This window comes from Kwoniella mangroviensis, assembly GCF_000507465.2.
Source record: "Kwoniella mangroviensis CBS 8507 chromosome 1 map unlocalized Ctg02, whole genome shotgun sequence".
Lineage (NCBI taxonomy): Eukaryota > Fungi > Basidiomycota > Tremellomycetes > Tremellales > Cryptococcaceae > Kwoniella > Kwoniella mangrovensis.
The window spans coordinates 3,232,247-3,249,718 of NW_027062534.1; the positions used below are offsets into that span (position 1 = coordinate 3,232,247).

The following is a 17,472-nucleotide window of genomic DNA, read 5'->3' on the forward strand; positions in this document are numbered from 1 at the left end:
CTGTCGAACCCTTATTCGCCGTATTGATATGTCTATGATGGGCTTCCCTCCGAAGATGTTGATGGGGGTGGTGGTACCCAATCCGATCCTTTCTGCTTCAATTTCGATATATGTCGATGAGGATATCGTTCTGTTATGGCTCGCATTTGAGCGAGTTCTTTACGCCTCGCTCGATTGCACATCTCCCTATGACATGAGCAGATGAACGTTAGCAATGTCATCAAGAGCAGCTATTAAATTATATCCCAAAGATCCGATGGAGAACATCATGAACGGAAGTTGGTAAGAGTTATTGGGACGGTTTTTCTCGATAAGGTAAGACGAGTGGAACATAGTGAGAGTAACTTCTCCCAAGTTCTGGGCGAATCTGAGATCAACTCACCACTGAAATCCTGATATCAAGATGAAACTTCCCACTGCCCAGTTTGCTGCTACCCAAGGTTCTGATTGGAGACATAAGCAGAATCAGTGCCAATGCTTGAAAGTATGTTTCTTTCAAGATGTGAAGAGCAGAGATTATGGAATTGAACAATTCGATCTGCCATCGAATCAGATCATCAACTCACTCCTGGAACCCAGAAACCGCACAGCCCCTAGACCCGCTCCTCCTGCTATACCATACAACAGACTATTCCTCGCACATGGTATCTTTCCGATATTCTCAAAATCCTCTTTAGGTCGTATACGCTATGGTTCATTCGGACTGTAGGTCAGTAAGTATTTTCCACACCTAGGGAACTAGCAAGGAACACTTGGTGCTCACTGCCAGAGCTTTCTTCATATCAGCAACTGTATCTCCCGTAAGGTTCTCATCGGGTCTTATGGGTTCTGCATCAGGTGTGATTGGACTGTTTCCCGCTGGGATGTTGAGCGGGGCGTTCATCGGTTTCGATATGGATGATGACGGTGATGGTTCATTGGCAGGTGGAAGCGATGGTGATGAAGTAACGGTATGAGTCGCAGGGGTGGATGAGGAAGAAGAAGACGATGATCCGAACCACATTGTGAGTGTGAACCTATCTATAGCTGTGAGTGATGTGATGGTATCGAGATGATCTTTTTGCCTTATAATCTTGCTCTTCTTGTCTGATTCCAACTTTTGCAGCTCCGATGGCAGCAAGGGGGAGTTTACGGAATGTGACATTCAAATCACGTGATATGGCAACTCACCTGGATCCGAATGACGGTCGTCCAACTTTTTCCGTCTACGCTATTGACATCATGCATACATACATATACATCGCTACAATCCCACGACGGACATGTTCAGACCACGCCCAGCACAGCAGCCTGCTGCACCAGTGCATTCAGAAGCTGGACCATCTACGAATATCACTGTCGACCCTGATCTAGCCAGTCAGACCAGCAATGTACCAACTCCTCCAGTACCAGGTCCTTCGGCCGAGGACCAATCGTTCGTGTCGAGGATCATGTCAGATAAGTAAGTTGGGATCTACGCTGATCATTGGAATGAAGCTGATCATGGAGTTCATGTAGTCCTTACTTCTCTGCCGGTGCAGGATTGATGGTATGTCCTCTTATCTGTCTCCATTTCGCCTTGACGGCCATGTACTGACTAGCCAACTTAGGGTATAGGTGTAGTCCTGACAGTCTTCAGACGAGGTCTCACCCTTGGAACGACCTTTGCTCAACGTAGGATGCTTGTAACTCTCGAGATACCTTCGAAAGACAGAGCGTACCCGTGGTTCTTAGAATGGATGGCAGCTCAGTCTGCTTCTCAAGCTGGGAAGGGGAAACGACCAATGGGATTTAGAAGTCATGAATTAGCAGTTGAGACTAGCTATAAGCAGCACGAGAATGGCAGTTCGGAAGCGGTGTTTAATCTTGTTCCTGGACCTGGTACACATTACTTCAAGTACCATGGAACATGGTTTCAGGTGAGTGGACCATCGTGATTTCTTTGAGGTCTTCGATACGTTGGTTGGCCAACGTTGACGGGTTGGTTTAGGTAAAACGAGAAAGAGATGCGAAACTTATGGATCTCCATTCCGGCTCCCCTTGGGAGACACTCACTCTCACTACTCTATCGGCCTACCGACACCTATTCTCATCCCTTTTGACCGAAGCTAGAGCGTTGGCAGAAGCGTCTACAGAAGGGAAGACAGTTGTATATACAGCCTGGGGGGTAGAGTGGAGACCATTCGGTAAACCGCGAAGTAGGAGGGAGATGGGTAGTGTAGTACTTGCGGAAGGTGTTTCGGAGAAGATCGAGAATGATTTAAGGAGTTTCTTGGGTAGAGGGAAATGGTATGCTGAAAGGGGTAAGCTTGGTTATACCATTCCATCACAGCTTAGTAGACACGTCGACTGATTATGTGACAAATAGGTATACCGTATAGAAGAGGATACTTGTTGCATGGACCACCAGGGTCGGGCAAAACATCTTTCATCCAAGCTTTAGCTGGATCATTACATTACAATATCTGTTTATTGAATCTTGCGGAAAGGGGATTGACCGATGACAAGTTGAATCACCTTTTGGGGCTGGTACCGGAAAGAAGTTTCATCTTACTTGAAGATGTAGATTCGGCATTTAGTAGGCGTGTACAGACGAGTGAGGATGGGTGAGTCGCTGCCTATCAGACAATGTTATATTAACCAAGTGCTCACCGATCTATCTTGAATTAGGTACAAATCCTCCGTCACATTCTCTGGTCTATTGAATGCCCTTGACGGTGTGGCTTCTTCAGAAGAGAGGATAATTTTCATGACTACGAATCATTATGAGCGACTGGATCCAGCGTTGATCCGACCAGGCCGAGTGGACATCCATGAACTGCTAGATGATGCGGCTGGCGAACAAGCCAAGAGGTTATTCGTCAAGTTTTACGGTAACTCTACTACCGTCAATCCGGATGGCGAAGAGAAAGGAAGGATATTGAGGGAACATGAAACTCCCTTGACGGATGAGGAGGTAGAGGCATTGGGTAATGAAGTACAACAAATCGTAGAGGATGAGAGAAGTCAGGGAAAGACGATAAGTATGGCTAGTCTACAGGGGTTGTTCATACGTACGGGCGCGACAGAGAGTTTGGGTGGGATTAGGGAGTTATGTAGATCGAAAGGACAAGAAGGTGTGTAATGCGATATGCATCGTGCCGCGCCATAACCGAGACTCACCTCATTGAAATCGTCTGCTGCACTGATGGGGAATCTTGACAATGGAAAGTCGTCACTGACATGGCTTGGACTGAGGGACGCTTAGCTCGCGCGCGAAGCTAGTCCAGAGCGATATGTCAAGAAGGCGAACAGCGATGTATCCTTTGTGGAAGTCCCGATGTTGCCTAATATGACACATCACTCAAGTTGCAGCTTACAGCTTTCCAGTTGGTTCATGTAAGTATCATTCCCGATTCATTGCATCCGACTGTTTGCCACTCCGTTTTGACATTACCTCGAATATATCGGAAACGGATATCAATCGTCCTAAAACCACTACGATGTCGGCTAATGATGAGTCTCCTGACAAGCCGACGATCATGATTATGACCCGAGTGGACGAAGATAATGCTAGTGGTAGTAGGCTCCGTCTGTACAGATTCTTCGAGCGAAATGGTACAGTCCTTGAACCGAATTATCCTACATCGGCTTCGGAGCTATTCAAAGGGTACTCGCTTGATCGGCTTTGAGTTGTCCATCGATATGGAAGCAGGTAGATGAAAAGCCCGCATTTCATCCGGTTCAAGCTTCTGACAAGCTTCTTGCTGATAAAGTCGGGATGTACGCTCAATTATGAAAGACGGCCCGCAATCGGGGTCTAGACGATAAAGGACCGCAGAAATGTATTCATACATTAATCCATCATTCTTTCCCCGGACCGCTGGATGAGGACATCCATGATATTAGAAGTACCCATGTAGAAAAGGAAGATCGGATGAACTCTGTGAATGAAAGGAAGCTTGAGCGCTCCGTCCTTTATACCATACTGTGTATAAATGAAATGGGGTTTGTTGCCGGTCGAATTAAGAAGCCATTGGTGCTCGGTGGAGTGGTTCGTAAATACTTGTGCTTAATAATTCTTCCGAAGAACAAAACAACAGGCTCGCCTGGAGGATCTGAGCTCATATCAGTGGAAATTACTGCTCCGCACCGAAAGCAATTCAGGTGTCTGAAAAGGTATATAAACTACACATCTAGGGGTTTTTCGTTTTGGATGAAAAAGCTTGAACCCATCACAATCTACGGCTACAATTACCGATAATCAACTATTGCAATTTCAATAATGCCTGCTCACCACAACGCCCCAGCCTCAACTGGCTCCAAGAGTCTGACTTTCCAAGCAGCATATACTACTGAAACGTCTACCGGTCGACGACGCGAAAAGTTCAATTGCCTCACTTCCGGTGTTGATGAGGCTGATCTTCGTGAAGCCACAGCAGAACTTCGAGGATGGTTTGACCATACCGTGACGACCGACTCCGATGCCAATACCATATATCACGGTCATATCACTTGTGGCACTTCCGAACCTAGCGCAGCTCAAAGCGCTATACAAACGATCCTTACCACGGCTGCTTGGAAACATAACGAAGATAATTCAGGCTGTAAATACCAGTTCTTCACTGGGTGATAGCTCTCCGGCTTGTCACGGTGTGCGCCGTCTCCTGTGAATCAGTAGTTATGGACATCAGCATGAAATTCTCATGCTTTACACTAGTAATCCATCAATCATGATTCATCAAGCTATGCATGTTTATCGTATCGATTAGACTGATCTCAATCTCCCTGCATGCTCTTCACTGCCTTGCTGATATACCAACATTTTCGAAGACCTTGATATGACCTGTGAAGCTAGTTTGGCCACTGACCTCCTCTTAACTCCGGAAGATGACAATCCTTTGTGTGACCCGAGAACTCACTCGGTGTAACCATGAAGTGAGCTTCATTTACACGGTGATTAGTCAACATATGAAGGTTATTCTAAATCAGGAAGCGGTCCTGAGCAGTAGTTCTACGAATACATCGATCACCAAATCTTTTCAATTTGTCGAAGCCTACGATTCATCTCTTTTCAACAAGTGCTCACTCGATTGATCATGTTGGCCTGCCAATGTTCGACTTCGATTTTCAAAGGGCAATTTTCAATAGGGATGTGGCGAAGACCTACCTATCAGCAGACGGTACATAAACCTTTTAAGCGCTCAACCTCTTCTCTTCGTTGCAAGACATGACTTGACTTGAGTGCTCGATATACAACATGTCTATCTCACACACTGCTCGATCCTCTTCCGGACCGATCATATTGAGGTTCGAAGCTACCATAATCACCGACGCCACAAGTGGTGAACGTACTGCGCGATTCTACTGTAACACGTCAGATGCTGCTCAACATGACGTCGACCAAGCTACGCGAGAGATGAAGGGTTATTTCGATTCGGTCATTCTCGGTGATCGTGATAATCACGAGTTATACGACATTCAGATGCGTCAAGGAAAAGGGAGCGTTCAAATGGCACAAACCACCATTGCTAGCTTACTTTGTATGGCTGCCGAGACGCATAATCAAGAGGCAGGAGACAGTTGTCAATATGTCCTTTCAACCTGATCTGCTGAAGAGACCATTTCGCGCACTGAGAAGCTGAACAATGGAGTGTTCGTATATCAGTCGCTTATACAGTAATGGGAAATGTCATACATAAATAACGTGTGTAAATCGCCACCCTCTGCGAGTTGCAGTATGCGACCACACTTCTTCAAAGATTGATATCAACAGCATTTAGAGCCACGTATCATCATGTGTGGGTGTTCAATCATACTGAGTGACCTGTTTTACCCACACCGGGTCTGAGCGCCCAAGTTGTCGATCACTCAGTGATATCAACAATCTCTAGGCATTCATTCCTATAAAAAGCCTTTCCCCCTTTCCAAAAACGCCACTTATCCTTTGACCCACTGGAACACGTAACTTTGTTTTTACTAGCCGAACGCCACTTTTTGGCGTTGTCTGATTTCGCTTTGAGCCAGGTACAGAAGAGAACGTACGATATGAAATTTGTGCATGATCATACGAATATGTGCGCATGTTGGAATCGGAGTAATTTAATAGGCTGATCTGATGACCTACTGACATTGTGCTCCCTTATAGAAGCGTCGTTGAGCGCTTTGTACCTACTTTTATTGAGTGTGTTGTTGTCAAAAGCTGGATAACGAGATTCTAGTTGGCTATGATAGGGAAAAACCGACGCCACCGATGATGTATTTTGATGAATGCGGTCAATAGGTTCGCCAAGTACTATCTTATCAAGCCCCTTGGAATGGTGCTCCTTCGACAGTCACAGCACGCAAGTCTGCGATGTATGACCGATGAAAATATCTTACTTTGGAAAGAGACACGGAAGTTGCGGATACCGACGTCGTTGCATAGCAGCACGGTCATGGAGACGAATATGTTCTATTTGTTTCAATCCCTTCCCAACACAGGCACCAAGGAAGGAAGTTCGAGCCTTTCTCAAGAAAACCACTCCAGTTTCTAGAGTATGATCTTCAAATTGATCGTCGTCAAGAACTGTATTCGATGACGGGAAGGCGTATTTTCTTCGCCCCATTCCTGAACTTCTCATCAAGCTATCGTAGGAAAGAAAGGAGCGCTTTCAACTGAGTTTCGTTTTACACATAATCCAATTTCGCACCTGGGTCCTGATTCAATTCAACCTCTTTCTCTCTTCACTTGGAACAGGAATGTGTGTCACCGGATATGCAGGACCCGAGATGAGTACTGTATGCATCCTGCTGCGTTGTCGATCACTGCGAGTTCCTGTGCTGGCTTTTGAGGTGACTTGATTTTTTCCGGGAATCATCCCACACGCACCCCAGATTTGTGATCATGGAGAGATTTGCTTTTGGGCGATGACCGGAATTCTCGGAAATTTTAATTTGTTGGGCTTAAGCCATCATAACGTGAGAAAAGTCATTTTGCGATATGATCGACACGCTTTCATAGCTTAGTGCCTTATCATACACCGAGTGGTGGTGGGTTCCATCATTAGAGTTTCGAGTGTCCTCTTCTCAGAAGCTGCATGCAGTCGATCAGGAAAGATAAAATCAAAATTAGACAATAATATTTCCGAGTCAGTCAGTTTAAGAGGCCAGCCACAACAGCGCTACAGTTGGTGCTGGTTCCTTGGCGTTCAAGGTAACGCATGCTTCTCGTTTATAAATACATCGATGTATCTCTGCTTACCTCTTGAGATGTTGATTGCATGTTCATTCAGGTCCGTCCTTGGAACGAACTGTCAAGGATACCGTCGTAACTACGTACGTATATATGTGCATGTAAAGGTACAGTCCCAGTTCGTATGATTGTTAGGTCTAAATTCATTGAGTATAAAGCCCCTCCTTGATCTGTCCTAGTGTTCAATTTTCATCCCACCCCATTCTCACAGCAAGATCATCACTAGATCCCACAACCCATCACTCATTTGGCAACGACGACTGAGTAGGCGGGTTTTGAAGGCTTAGGCTCGGACCCGTGTTCCTGTTGCACCAGCGTACAACCCATCAACCTAACCTATTCGGGCAATTCCGAATGCAGCAAAGCTCGAGAGTGTGATCGGATCGGCGTATCATAGAGAGAAAGATCATCTGTTTTGGTTTAAATTACTAGTGGCTAATAATATAGGAATTAGGGCTTAATTTAGCACTAAATGTAAGTGCATCTGGTGCATCTCACAAGTGAAACCATCCTCTCTACACTTCTTGGTCATTCCTTCCTTTCTTTTCATATGCCGTGATCATCTCACAACATCATGTAGCGTCACTCTGCATCGCTAAAAACAGTGGATAATGTGCATGTATCACCATTATCAACCAGCACTAGTTTAGCCTTCTTCTTCTTCTTCATTCCAGACTCACTCACACCACACTACTCGTAGTCCATTCATTCATTTCAACACTTTACATTTCTGTCTCGACCAAGCTAGTTGGTTAGCCAACGGATACCCGTTGCTAACATCTCAATTTGTACCTTTACTTTCTTACTTTTGATTGTTCTTATTTGTATTCAATCCAAAATCATCATCGTCAACACCGACCCACGACATGATTTAATTTAATCGCCAAACAAGATCATCGAGCTGACGATATATACAATCTCCCATCATTCATATATCCATTCATTGCAGTCACTCAAACCCGATCAATCTATTCCAACTCGACCAGCAACGCATTGCATTTCGTCGGTCCAACTTTAAATCCCACTTGTTTCGTTTCACAATCTCCAGCAATCGAAACTCAAAAAATCCAAAAATCTTTCTTAGTCGAGGAACTAGAGTGAAATTCTAGTCTGTCCTAGAGACTCCAACAAGTTTCCAAAATACAAAAGCAAGAGCTCCCTCATCGACAACAACCTCATCTTCCTTCTTCATGCGAATCGAACCATCAGCTATCCCCCTCATGCAGTGAAATTGGTAGACACAGGGAGCAATGCTCGAATTATACTTGACACCAAAACAAGGAAATGTCGGTGGGAGATTCTTCCCTCATACAGGTAAGCTCTTTGCACCATTTCCAGCAAAGCTATGTGCTGACTTCAAGAACAAAGGACACCTTGGAGTGACCCCGGTGGTCATCTCTGGTAAAGTTGGCACTCGACTTCCGGAAGTATGTGAGCCTCTAGGTGTCAAATCCATCACCTTAGGTATCAGATGTACCGAAACTGCAGGGAATGGTGTTAGTCAGGTACTTTGGGAGAAGAAAAAGGTCCTGTTGACTGCTCCGGATGATGAAGAATATCTGGAAATGGGAGATTGGGACTCGATGTTCAAGACGACCATCCCTGTCGATGCTATCGATACGGCAAGAAGTACAATGTGTATCCCCGAATACAAGGTAGTATGGAGAATGGAAGTGGTCATTGAACATCGACCGATACCATACGTTGGTACGTCAATAGCCAAGGCTTTCGCTCTCAACTTGCACAGTCACCGATCACTTGCCATTCGACCCATGTCACCTCCTTCACCTTACATTCTCGGCTCAGAATCTTATACTTCCAATATCACCGTCTCTGCTCAGCCTGGCGCTTTCGGACCCGGTGATGCTTTCCCAGTGTGTGTGCAAGTCAACCCTCTCGACCCTCACACAACTGTCAAGAAAGCTTCTGTTTACCTTGAAAGACAGATGGAAGTCACCAACACCAGATCTGTCTCTCCACAATCTCAACATCGTTTATCGTCCATCTTCCGTCCTTCACACAACCCCCATCAACGTCTACCTGAACCTCAGGAAATCGTCTTATCGAGAAAAGATAAGCTCGCCGAAGCTTCAGGTAGCAACATCGTAGTAGATAAGAGCGGGACGTCTTGGTGTCAAATGGAAATATCTTTACCTCAGCGTCATGGCAAATGGGATCTGGGGGAGACACATTCCACCAAACTAGTGTCGCTCTCGTACACCCTCAAAGCGACCGTTACGCTTAAATCCGATAAATCACGCTCATCCAGGTCATTCTCCTGCTCTCCCGTACCGATAGTCATAGCCTCAACGTCGACCGAAGATAGGGCAGCTGCAGTCAAGTCCATCGACTCACATCAGAAAAAGAGACATCGAAGTTCTCGAAGGGGTCTATATATGCACGAAGGCAATGTGGATGTCAGTGATCCTTCCCTTGGGGAGCCTACACCTGTATACACTTCCGTCAAGGGCATCGCGACAGATGTCAAACCGATTTTATTACCTTCGAATCATCCCGCACAATCACAGAATATCCAATTCATCTTCCCCTCACCACCACCGTACGCCTCAAAGCCTATGGCAGTCGCGTCTCTGCTCAACCCTGCATCTTCATCCACCTCACCATCTGCATCTACCTCGACATTACCTACTCCACCACCAACACGACGCGGCTTGGACTCAGAGGCCAATAATATACTTCGGGCATTGCAGTCTACCGGCCGAAGAATATCGACCACTACTTCAGAAGAAGACGAAGTACAACCATCAAGGAGTAAACAAAAAGTACGTGCGGATCGAGAAGGCAACGACAGAAGAGCCGAATTCGCTACGTTACCTCTACCCTCCCTGGACGCGTTGAGTTCGGGTCTACCATATGTGCCAGAGGACGACCGACCTAGATCCCGACCGCGTACTGCCCCTATTCATTCTACATTCTCGATGAGCATCCCTCCGCCACTTTCTGGTCATTTGTCTATACCGAGTGGTACTTTTGGAATAGGTCCCAGACCGATGACTTCGATGGCTAGGATGGGCAGCGATCAATCGCTGTCCAGGTCATTCGAAGATCGACCAGGGAATGAAGAGGGTTCTTTCGCATTTGCTTTCTCCGGTACGAATTCGCCTTCATCAAGTAAAAAACAACAATAGTATATTAACTCATAACGACCTTCAATCTCACGAATTCGGATTCATAAGCATTTCAAATAGGACAATTGGTATATGTTATCTTTAAAACAGGGCTGTAGTGTAGGGAAAAAAAGGATAGACCCAGTAGAAATCCATACAATACCAGGCAAAAACTCTCATCATGGCATTTTTCTCTCTCTCCACATCATCGATTTGTCTGCATTTAGGGTAGAATCAGTGTAGTAGATATCAACATTAGCATTGTCATGTATTCACTATTGTCATCGTATACTTGTTATTTCAGTATCAGTGTAGTTGTATAGTTAGTGAAATCAACAAGTCCAGTTGCGGACGACCTCCACTTCGCGTCGATTCGTCGAATTCGCCCTACGAAAACAAAGTCGCTGTCACTTTTCAACTTCATCTCAAAAGGAATAATCATTGACTAACAGTCTGAGTCACTTACAGATCTAAGTTCCCGCATCGGCTTGATACAAGATGTTCGGTCGAGATTCTCCTGCTCGACCATCAATGCGTGATCAAATCGCAGCGAAACGAGCCGAGTATCAGCAATCACCAGCTGCAAGGCGTATAGCAGCTTCCAACGCCTCTGCTTCTGCCGCTTCGGCTGGCTATGAATCGCCCGCACCCGCCTCGAGAGGTGGGAGAAATATCGGTGGGACGGGTCAAGATGATGGTGCGTTGGCTGATAAGACTGTTGAAGGGCAGATCAAGAAATCCATCAGGTCTGGTATGTTCTCCAAACACTTGTCAAGGAAAAGGCGGACTTCATTGACAGCTTATCGTTCTTCTTCTGCATTATTTGGTGTGGATGATAGGTAAACTAGATCTGTGCTCCCTATCCCTTGGGGCTATACCTCCAGAGGTATATACCACTCTCCTAGGTATACCCTCCGAAGATCTCTCTTCACCTCCACCCAAGGAAATACCTTCTTCGGATATACCAAAAGGAAGCGTGTTAGATCCAAACTCCACACCTCCCAAGGGTCTATCAAGAGACGAAGAGAGAAGTTTGGTATTTGGTAGTAAAGCTGCACCAAAGGCGAAGGAATGGGTGGAACCTGAAGAATTGACTAGTTTTAGGATCTCGGAAAATAGGTTGCAGAGGATCGAAAGGGAGATAGGGATGTTTGGGGCTTTGGAGAGATTGGATGTGAGTTGGTCATGTCTTGAACAAGAGGCATTGAGGGCCTCGGGTCTCCAGTCATTATCTGAGCTTCTGCCCCTCTATCTTGCGATCTATAGCTGATCAGGATTTATTATGGTAATTAGCTAAGTCGGAACCAGCTCAAGGAATTACCTGATAGTATAGCCGATCTTCTCAGATTGACCAGTCTGGATCTATCGTGAGGATGATTCAGCTCAATGATCGATATGCATCCTTCAAAGCTGATATGTCAACTCTCATGATGAACAGAGGAAACTCCTTCACCCAATTACCACCTGCTATCCTTGTTCTTCCCGCTCTTCAAGTCCTCGATATTTCCCACAATGCCATACATACACTATCATTTACTAATCCAGTTGGACCCTCCGAAGATGGTTTAGCATACGGCGCAGGATTCTTCACTACCTCTTTCGAACGTCAGGCTCAACTGAAAATGAAAAGACCCATTCTGCCTGTTCTTCGATCATTCAACTTGGGTTTTAACAAACTGACCGTAGCCGGATTAGCAGAACTGGCTAAGATCAAATTACAAGCTATGAGAGTGATGAACCTTGAAAACAACTTGTTTCAGGGTGTATTAGATTACGAACAAAGTGGTTTAGATGATAAATCTATGCCTATACTGGCTTCTTTGGTTTTATGTAGGAATACCAATCTTAGAGGTGTCGCTGGGAATTTGGCTGAAAGTGCCAAAGTCGATTTGAGTGGATGTAACATACGAGAAGGTACACCTCAACCTCAAAGTCAAGCTTCGTCTTCCTCCAACGATCCTATCGCACCTAACCCTCAAGCAGCTCTGGATGCAGGGATAAAAGGGAAATCAGAAAAACCTATCCCTAATCCCGATATGACATTGGTTTATCGAACACTTCCAGCGGCTACCTTTGACTCTGAACCTCTCCCTGTCGATTTCGATATCTACCTACCTTCCAAACCGTCTTCTAAGAAAGGTCACGCATTGGTAATTTGGTTCCATGGCGGTGGGTTATTACAAGGTAACAAAGAAAATCTTCCACCTCATTTTAGGAGATTACCCAATTACCCTTTTCCCTCCCAGGGAGGAGAAGAGGAGAATGTGGTGGTCATATCGCCAAATTACAGATTATCACCTCAGACTCCCATCTTAGATATTTTAGATGATATAAACCAGTTATTGGTATATGTCAGAACGAAATTGAATGATAGATTAGTGAAGGAAGGAAAAGGAGAAAATCTTATAGATTCGACCAGGATCTGTTTATCAGGTGGATCTGCCGGTGGATACCTAGCGTTGATTGCTGGATTGGACGTACCGAAGAATTGCACGGATGAAGAAGTTGGTGGATATAGGGGTTTGCAAGATAAGAATGGGATAAAGTGTTTGGCACCGTTTTATCCTATTACGGATCTGACTGATGGGTTCTGGAGTACCGAGACGGACCCTGTACCGTGGAAAGGGACTAGGTGAGTTATATTTCTCAGAAAGATAACCTTGGTATCGATGATGCTTGAGCATGAAATATGTGTTTTTGTCCGAGGATGATCATTTACTAATACTCAATCATTCACTCTTTCCTTAGCGTTCCTCATTCCGATGCCAAACCTCACCTCAACCCCAAATCACCACCAATCTGTACCGCCCTCTCTGGTGGACCTCGATCGATCCTCTATCCTTATATGCTCCAACACGGCCTATTCCCCGGTCTATTATTCCAAACTCAGAAATCGATCGGATACGGCCTAGACGCATTCCGTCCTACACCGCTGTCGCTCTCTATACCACATCGTAATGACCTTTCGAAATCCAAAGGTCTACTCGAACATGTACCGATATACTTCGTATATGGGACTATAGACGACAAAGTCCAGCCTATGCCGATTACTCTCAAGTCATTCGAGGGGCTGACAGGAGAGTTTACAGTGGAGAAAGTAGAAAGGGGTGATCATGCGTTTGATGAGGATCCGGAGATTGAATGTAAAGACTTCAGAGAATGGTTGGGGAAGACATTGATTTGAAGAAATCGTGTACTTTATAAAGAAGGATGAGAGGGGGTCGAAGCGATCTGATGGGTAAATCGACTTTTGTTGTTCATCAGGATTGAGTTAGGGATGCTATGAGCGCAAGGTAAATGAGCAGAAAGTATAATCATATTTAGTGAAATGCATGGATCAATCATATTCTACAATCATCTTCATCTGGTTTCGAAATATTCAAGAGAAATGTACCGTCAATACAACTATTGATCAACTCATCATGTTAATTCTTCCTTAATCGCTTTCTTCTTCCGTCCTATGTCTTTCCCCTTCGATATCTGCGTCTACATCGACTTCGCCATCGTTACCACTTGCCTCTGAGATTGGATTTATTTGGTACCAACTGATCGATAAGCTGTCTCTTACTCATACCAAGCTACGGAATCTCAAAATATCTCGTCAGTTCAGTCCAGCTCATTAGTAAAAGAATGCTCATGATAATCGTACAATAACATACCTTGTTAGCGAGCTCATCGAGATTAGCATTTTTATACCCTACAGCTATAATCTCATCTACAAATAAAGCTCTTTTGTCTCCATCCCATACTCCATTGACATTGGTACCTGTAGCTGCAGATGCAGCTGCACTTGACCCAGATTCGGACTTCATTTTTGATTTTTTAGGTGAGGGTGTTTTGGATTTGATACCTTTGTTTTCATTGTCAAGTTTGGGTTTCTTAGGTGTTGATCTAGCTGAAATGGGAGGTGATGAGAAGATGGGTCTGATATCTTGACTTTCACCGAGAGAGGGTGAATAACTTGATGAATTATCGATATCGTTATCGGATGAAGAGGTGTACGATGGCGGAACTCGTTTCATTTCGTCTAGAAGTTCACTTGAGTCGTAGGATTTAGATAGGTAGTTGATAGTATCAAGCAGTATCAAGTGGAGCAGCAGAGGGGAGCGATTGTGTTATAATTTTGATTTTGGAAGGACATAGAAGTGAAGAAGAATAAGTTGATTAAAATTGTCAAAGTCAACGGTGATGTACATATACTGCAGGTCAAATCATCAGAGAGTGCAAGAGAGTAGCTAAGAAAGTTGATGTCGTTTCAGTTTATTGATATCAGTAATCGAGGACAGCAGCCTGCTTGACGACCATCAAACAGGGAAATACTAATTGAGCTGACGAGAGGTCAACTTGACTTCATGAATGATCAGCTTATATCATTTATCCAACATCGCAAATAGCAAAGACGAAGAGTTATCACCACCATGCATGTCTATCTGTATATGTTCACTGATGTTGACAGGTGATCTTCACTCTCCTTTAACAGCAGCGACAGCGATACTTCTAAAATTCTTTCTACCCGTAGTAAGCTGATTGATGAGTTGACGTTTACTCAATCCCAGCTGCGTTTTGGTCGGATTATCTCGTCAGCTTAGCTTACACTGAAAGGTCGGGTAGATCTCCTAGCTAACTCACCTCTTGAGCCATCTCATCCAAATTAGCAGCCTTATAACCCAGAGCTATGATGTGATTCATAAACTTCTCTCGTTTCTCTGTATTCCATTCACCATTGAAGCCACCACCAGTTGGGGAAGATCCAACCTTGGTCTTCTTCTTGGGAGATGTGGTAGGGGTCGAAGTACCTTGTTTTTCGTTCTTCGATTCGCCCTTCTCGGGAGTGCTGGTATTGCTTTGGAAAGGTTTGAAATCTTCTTCAAGACCAGCGCAAGGTGAAGAGCTAGATAATCGTTTTTTCATTATGCTTGATTGTTTGGTCAAAGCTGACGAGATGACGGGGGTGATGTTAGCTGCAGTTCCGAAAGACCAGATGAATGGAACTGCGAATTGTCTGATACACTCACAGCACCGTATAGGTAATGATACCAATCCCGGCAAGAAATGTCGATGGGAAGAGGGGGAAAGACAGAAACATTACTTTTCTACTCCATTCAATCATGTGGACATAAAAGCCGTTGCTGCTAGTCGTTTGGCTTTGGAAATGAACTCGCCATTATTGATCGATTGATCTGCGCCCTATTCCCAATCCAGATCTATCCTCTCCAATAGCTCCACCAACCCATCGGACCTCCCTTGAGTACCTCGAACCATACCTCCTCCACCAATGCGCCTCTGAGCCAGTGCATGTTAATATCAGGCTCAACACCTCTTCCGATCCTACACATCTGCCATTCATGCCATAATGTCGATATCCCAGCTCCTACTAGCTTGATCCCTTCGTTACGATTTGATTCACCCAAAATGATCTTCATCAGGTCCGATCCGGGTATGGAGTATCCTCCCACTCTAGCTTCTCCATCTCCTAATTTGGGATTGAGGATGATCTCATTAGGTAATTGAGGAAAGAGACACGCTGGTCTTCCAATCCCTACCAGATCACACGCTCGTTCTTTCAGCGAAGAAGCTATGAGTTGTCGATCGTGTAAACCCCCTGTCAAGATTATAGCTGGACCTGTAGGTGGAGGAGGTAAAGAGGGTAAGAGCGAGGTAGTGAAATGAGCAAAGAGCGTTTGGCGTGAAGAGGTTTTGAGTGATTCTGGCGAAGCGAATGCGGGCGATGAGTAGGTTCCACCGGATATTTCAATTATATCCAACAGAGACCACGAAACGAGCGTTTTGATAATGTCGGTAGCTTGTTCTTCATCTAGACCTATAAATCGAGATCATCAGTAATTGGATTTTGCATTAGGCATAATGTGTTAATTGGACTTACCGCCTTGCACAAAGTCTGAACAATTGACTTTGACCGCCTTGATGAACCTCTTTCCTGTATTTTCGTGCATACCTTTGAGGATCAGGTAAAGTAGGTGTAGTCGTAGTGGAATACTTCCAGGTACATCGGGCAAAGGTTTTGGATCTGGATTGGTCTATATAATCAATCAGCGAATAGTGCATCATCATAGCAGGTAGGAAGAGTCACGTACTAGAGGGGATAAATACTCAGCCAGTAAATATCCATGAGCGGAATGCAGTTGCACTCCATCCCAGCCAGCTCTCTCAGCTAGAACGGCAGCACCAACAAATGTGTTTACAATCTCCACCCATTCGTAAATATTGACGATCTGACGAGATTTGGTGGGCCACATCACATGACTCCATAACCATCCCACTGGACCTTCCGAGACGGTAGGTCTATCCTCGCACGGTGCGACTGCTGATTCCCATGGCCAACGAGATAGGTTGATCGTTGAAGATGACTGGAGGCCAGGATGTGATATCTGCATGAGCAGCAAAGGACTAGAGGAGGCGGAATGTACGGTCGAAGCGAGCTTGGTATAAGCTTGTAGAGTTGAGCGATGGGAGGGAAGAGTGAGGTCGTGAGGTGATGCCAGTTGGCGAGGATCGATCTGAACGTTTCCTATAAGGCGAATTTCAGTCACTGATTGTGGACCTTGGCAGTATGAGAGGAGAGCAACGAAAGCTCACCAGATATGATGATACCCCAACCACCTTCTGCCCATCGTCTGTATAAGTTGATGTGACCTTCCCGCGGTGGACCTCCTCCTAAACCTATACCCTCGGCCATGGCTGCCTGGAGGAAGAAAAGAAGTATGATTAGTTGATGATCATGATCGTTGATGGTGATAGCTTACTTTGACCAGTCGATTCGGTATTACCACTCCGTTCGGCAGTGCGAGAGGGGAGGAGATGACCTTGATCTCATCTTGGCTGTTGTTGGTGGGATGTCCATTCGGAATTGCCATCATGCACGACCAATGTATACTGGGCTTCCTTCCCACCCATACGTTCGTCCCTTGCTCGGTCGTGATATTGCTTTGAGATATCTACGATTAGTTGTGCGAGATGATCATTCACCTTATCCTATGGACCCCTCCGGCTATCTACCGTACCAATCGTAATTTGAAATTTGATCCCGTCGTCCGTTATTTGGTCATCCTTCGGTGTTCGCCACCTGCTGCAAGCTATAAAGGCACATCACCAACAACAACTCTACTCACTGACGGACAATCCGCAACACTC

General features: G+C 45.2%; 9 protein-coding genes across 9 annotated transcripts; 5 read left to right on the forward strand and 4 right to left on the reverse strand.

Moving 5' to 3' along the window:
- Window positions 1-32: 32 nt before the first annotated feature.
- Window positions 33-1,003, reverse strand: I203_106334 (uncharacterized protein; the record flags this gene model as incomplete). The annotated part of the gene is made up of 4 exons (XM_019150849.1): window positions 33-186; window positions 383-443; window positions 567-687; window positions 764-1,003. 4 exons carry the CDS (start codon window positions 1,001-1,003, stop codon window positions 33-35), a joined length of 576 nt encoding a protein of 191 aa, XP_018999726.1.
- Window positions 1,004-1,262: 259 nt separating this feature from the next.
- Window positions 1,263-3,103, forward strand: I203_106335 (uncharacterized protein; the record flags this gene model as incomplete). Its single annotated transcript, XM_019150850.1, has 6 exons — window positions 1,263-1,441; window positions 1,498-1,528; window positions 1,590-1,898; window positions 1,970-2,282; window positions 2,348-2,585; window positions 2,650-3,103. 6 exons carry the CDS (start codon window positions 1,263-1,265, stop codon window positions 3,101-3,103), a joined length of 1,524 nt encoding a protein of 507 aa, XP_018999727.1.
- A 1,140-nt stretch (window positions 3,104-4,243) lies between these two features.
- Window positions 4,244-4,591, forward strand: I203_106336 (uncharacterized protein; the record flags this gene model as incomplete). Its single annotated transcript, XM_019150851.1, has 1 exon — window positions 4,244-4,591. One exon carries the CDS (start codon window positions 4,244-4,246, stop codon window positions 4,589-4,591), a length of 348 nt encoding a protein of 115 aa, XP_018999728.1.
- A 627-nt stretch (window positions 4,592-5,218) lies between these two features.
- I203_106337 (uncharacterized protein) lies at window positions 5,219-5,566 on the forward strand (the record flags this gene model as incomplete). Its single annotated transcript, XM_019150852.1, has 1 exon — window positions 5,219-5,566. One exon carries the CDS (start codon window positions 5,219-5,221, stop codon window positions 5,564-5,566), a length of 348 nt encoding a protein of 115 aa, XP_018999729.1.
- A 2,876-nt stretch (window positions 5,567-8,442) lies between these two features.
- On the forward strand, window positions 8,443-10,341 carry I203_106338 (uncharacterized protein; the record flags this gene model as incomplete). The annotated part of the gene is made up of 2 exons (XM_019150853.1): window positions 8,443-8,506; window positions 8,561-10,341. The coding sequence occupies 2 exons, from the start codon at window positions 8,443-8,445 to the stop codon at window positions 10,339-10,341; spliced, it is 1,845 nt and encodes a 614-aa protein (XP_018999730.1).
- A 477-nt stretch (window positions 10,342-10,818) lies between these two features.
- I203_106339 (uncharacterized protein) lies at window positions 10,819-13,504 on the forward strand (the record flags this gene model as incomplete). Its single annotated transcript, XM_019150854.1, has 5 exons — window positions 10,819-11,071; window positions 11,160-11,494; window positions 11,614-11,687; window positions 11,759-12,952; window positions 13,069-13,504. 5 exons carry the CDS (start codon window positions 10,819-10,821, stop codon window positions 13,502-13,504), a joined length of 2,292 nt encoding a protein of 763 aa, XP_018999731.1.
- Window positions 13,505-13,826: 322 nt separating this feature from the next.
- Window positions 13,827-14,342, reverse strand: I203_106340 (uncharacterized protein; the record flags this gene model as incomplete). Its single annotated transcript, XM_019150855.1, has 2 exons — window positions 13,827-13,898; window positions 13,980-14,342. 2 exons carry the CDS (start codon window positions 14,340-14,342, stop codon window positions 13,827-13,829), a joined length of 435 nt encoding a protein of 144 aa, XP_018999732.1.
- A 441-nt stretch (window positions 14,343-14,783) lies between these two features.
- On the reverse strand, window positions 14,784-15,231 carry I203_106341 (uncharacterized protein; the record flags this gene model as incomplete). Its single annotated transcript, XM_019150856.1, has 2 exons — window positions 14,784-14,876; window positions 14,950-15,231. The coding sequence occupies 2 exons, from the start codon at window positions 15,229-15,231 to the stop codon at window positions 14,784-14,786; spliced, it is 375 nt and encodes a 124-aa protein (XP_018999733.1).
- Window positions 15,232-15,524: 293 nt separating this feature from the next.
- I203_106342 (uncharacterized protein) lies at window positions 15,525-17,195 on the reverse strand (the record flags this gene model as incomplete). Its single annotated transcript, XM_019150857.1, has 5 exons — window positions 15,525-16,141; window positions 16,205-16,358; window positions 16,416-16,849; window positions 16,918-17,023; window positions 17,085-17,195. 5 exons carry the CDS (start codon window positions 17,193-17,195, stop codon window positions 15,525-15,527), a joined length of 1,422 nt encoding a protein of 473 aa, XP_018999734.1.
- Between the last annotated feature and the right edge of the window lie 277 nt (window positions 17,196-17,472).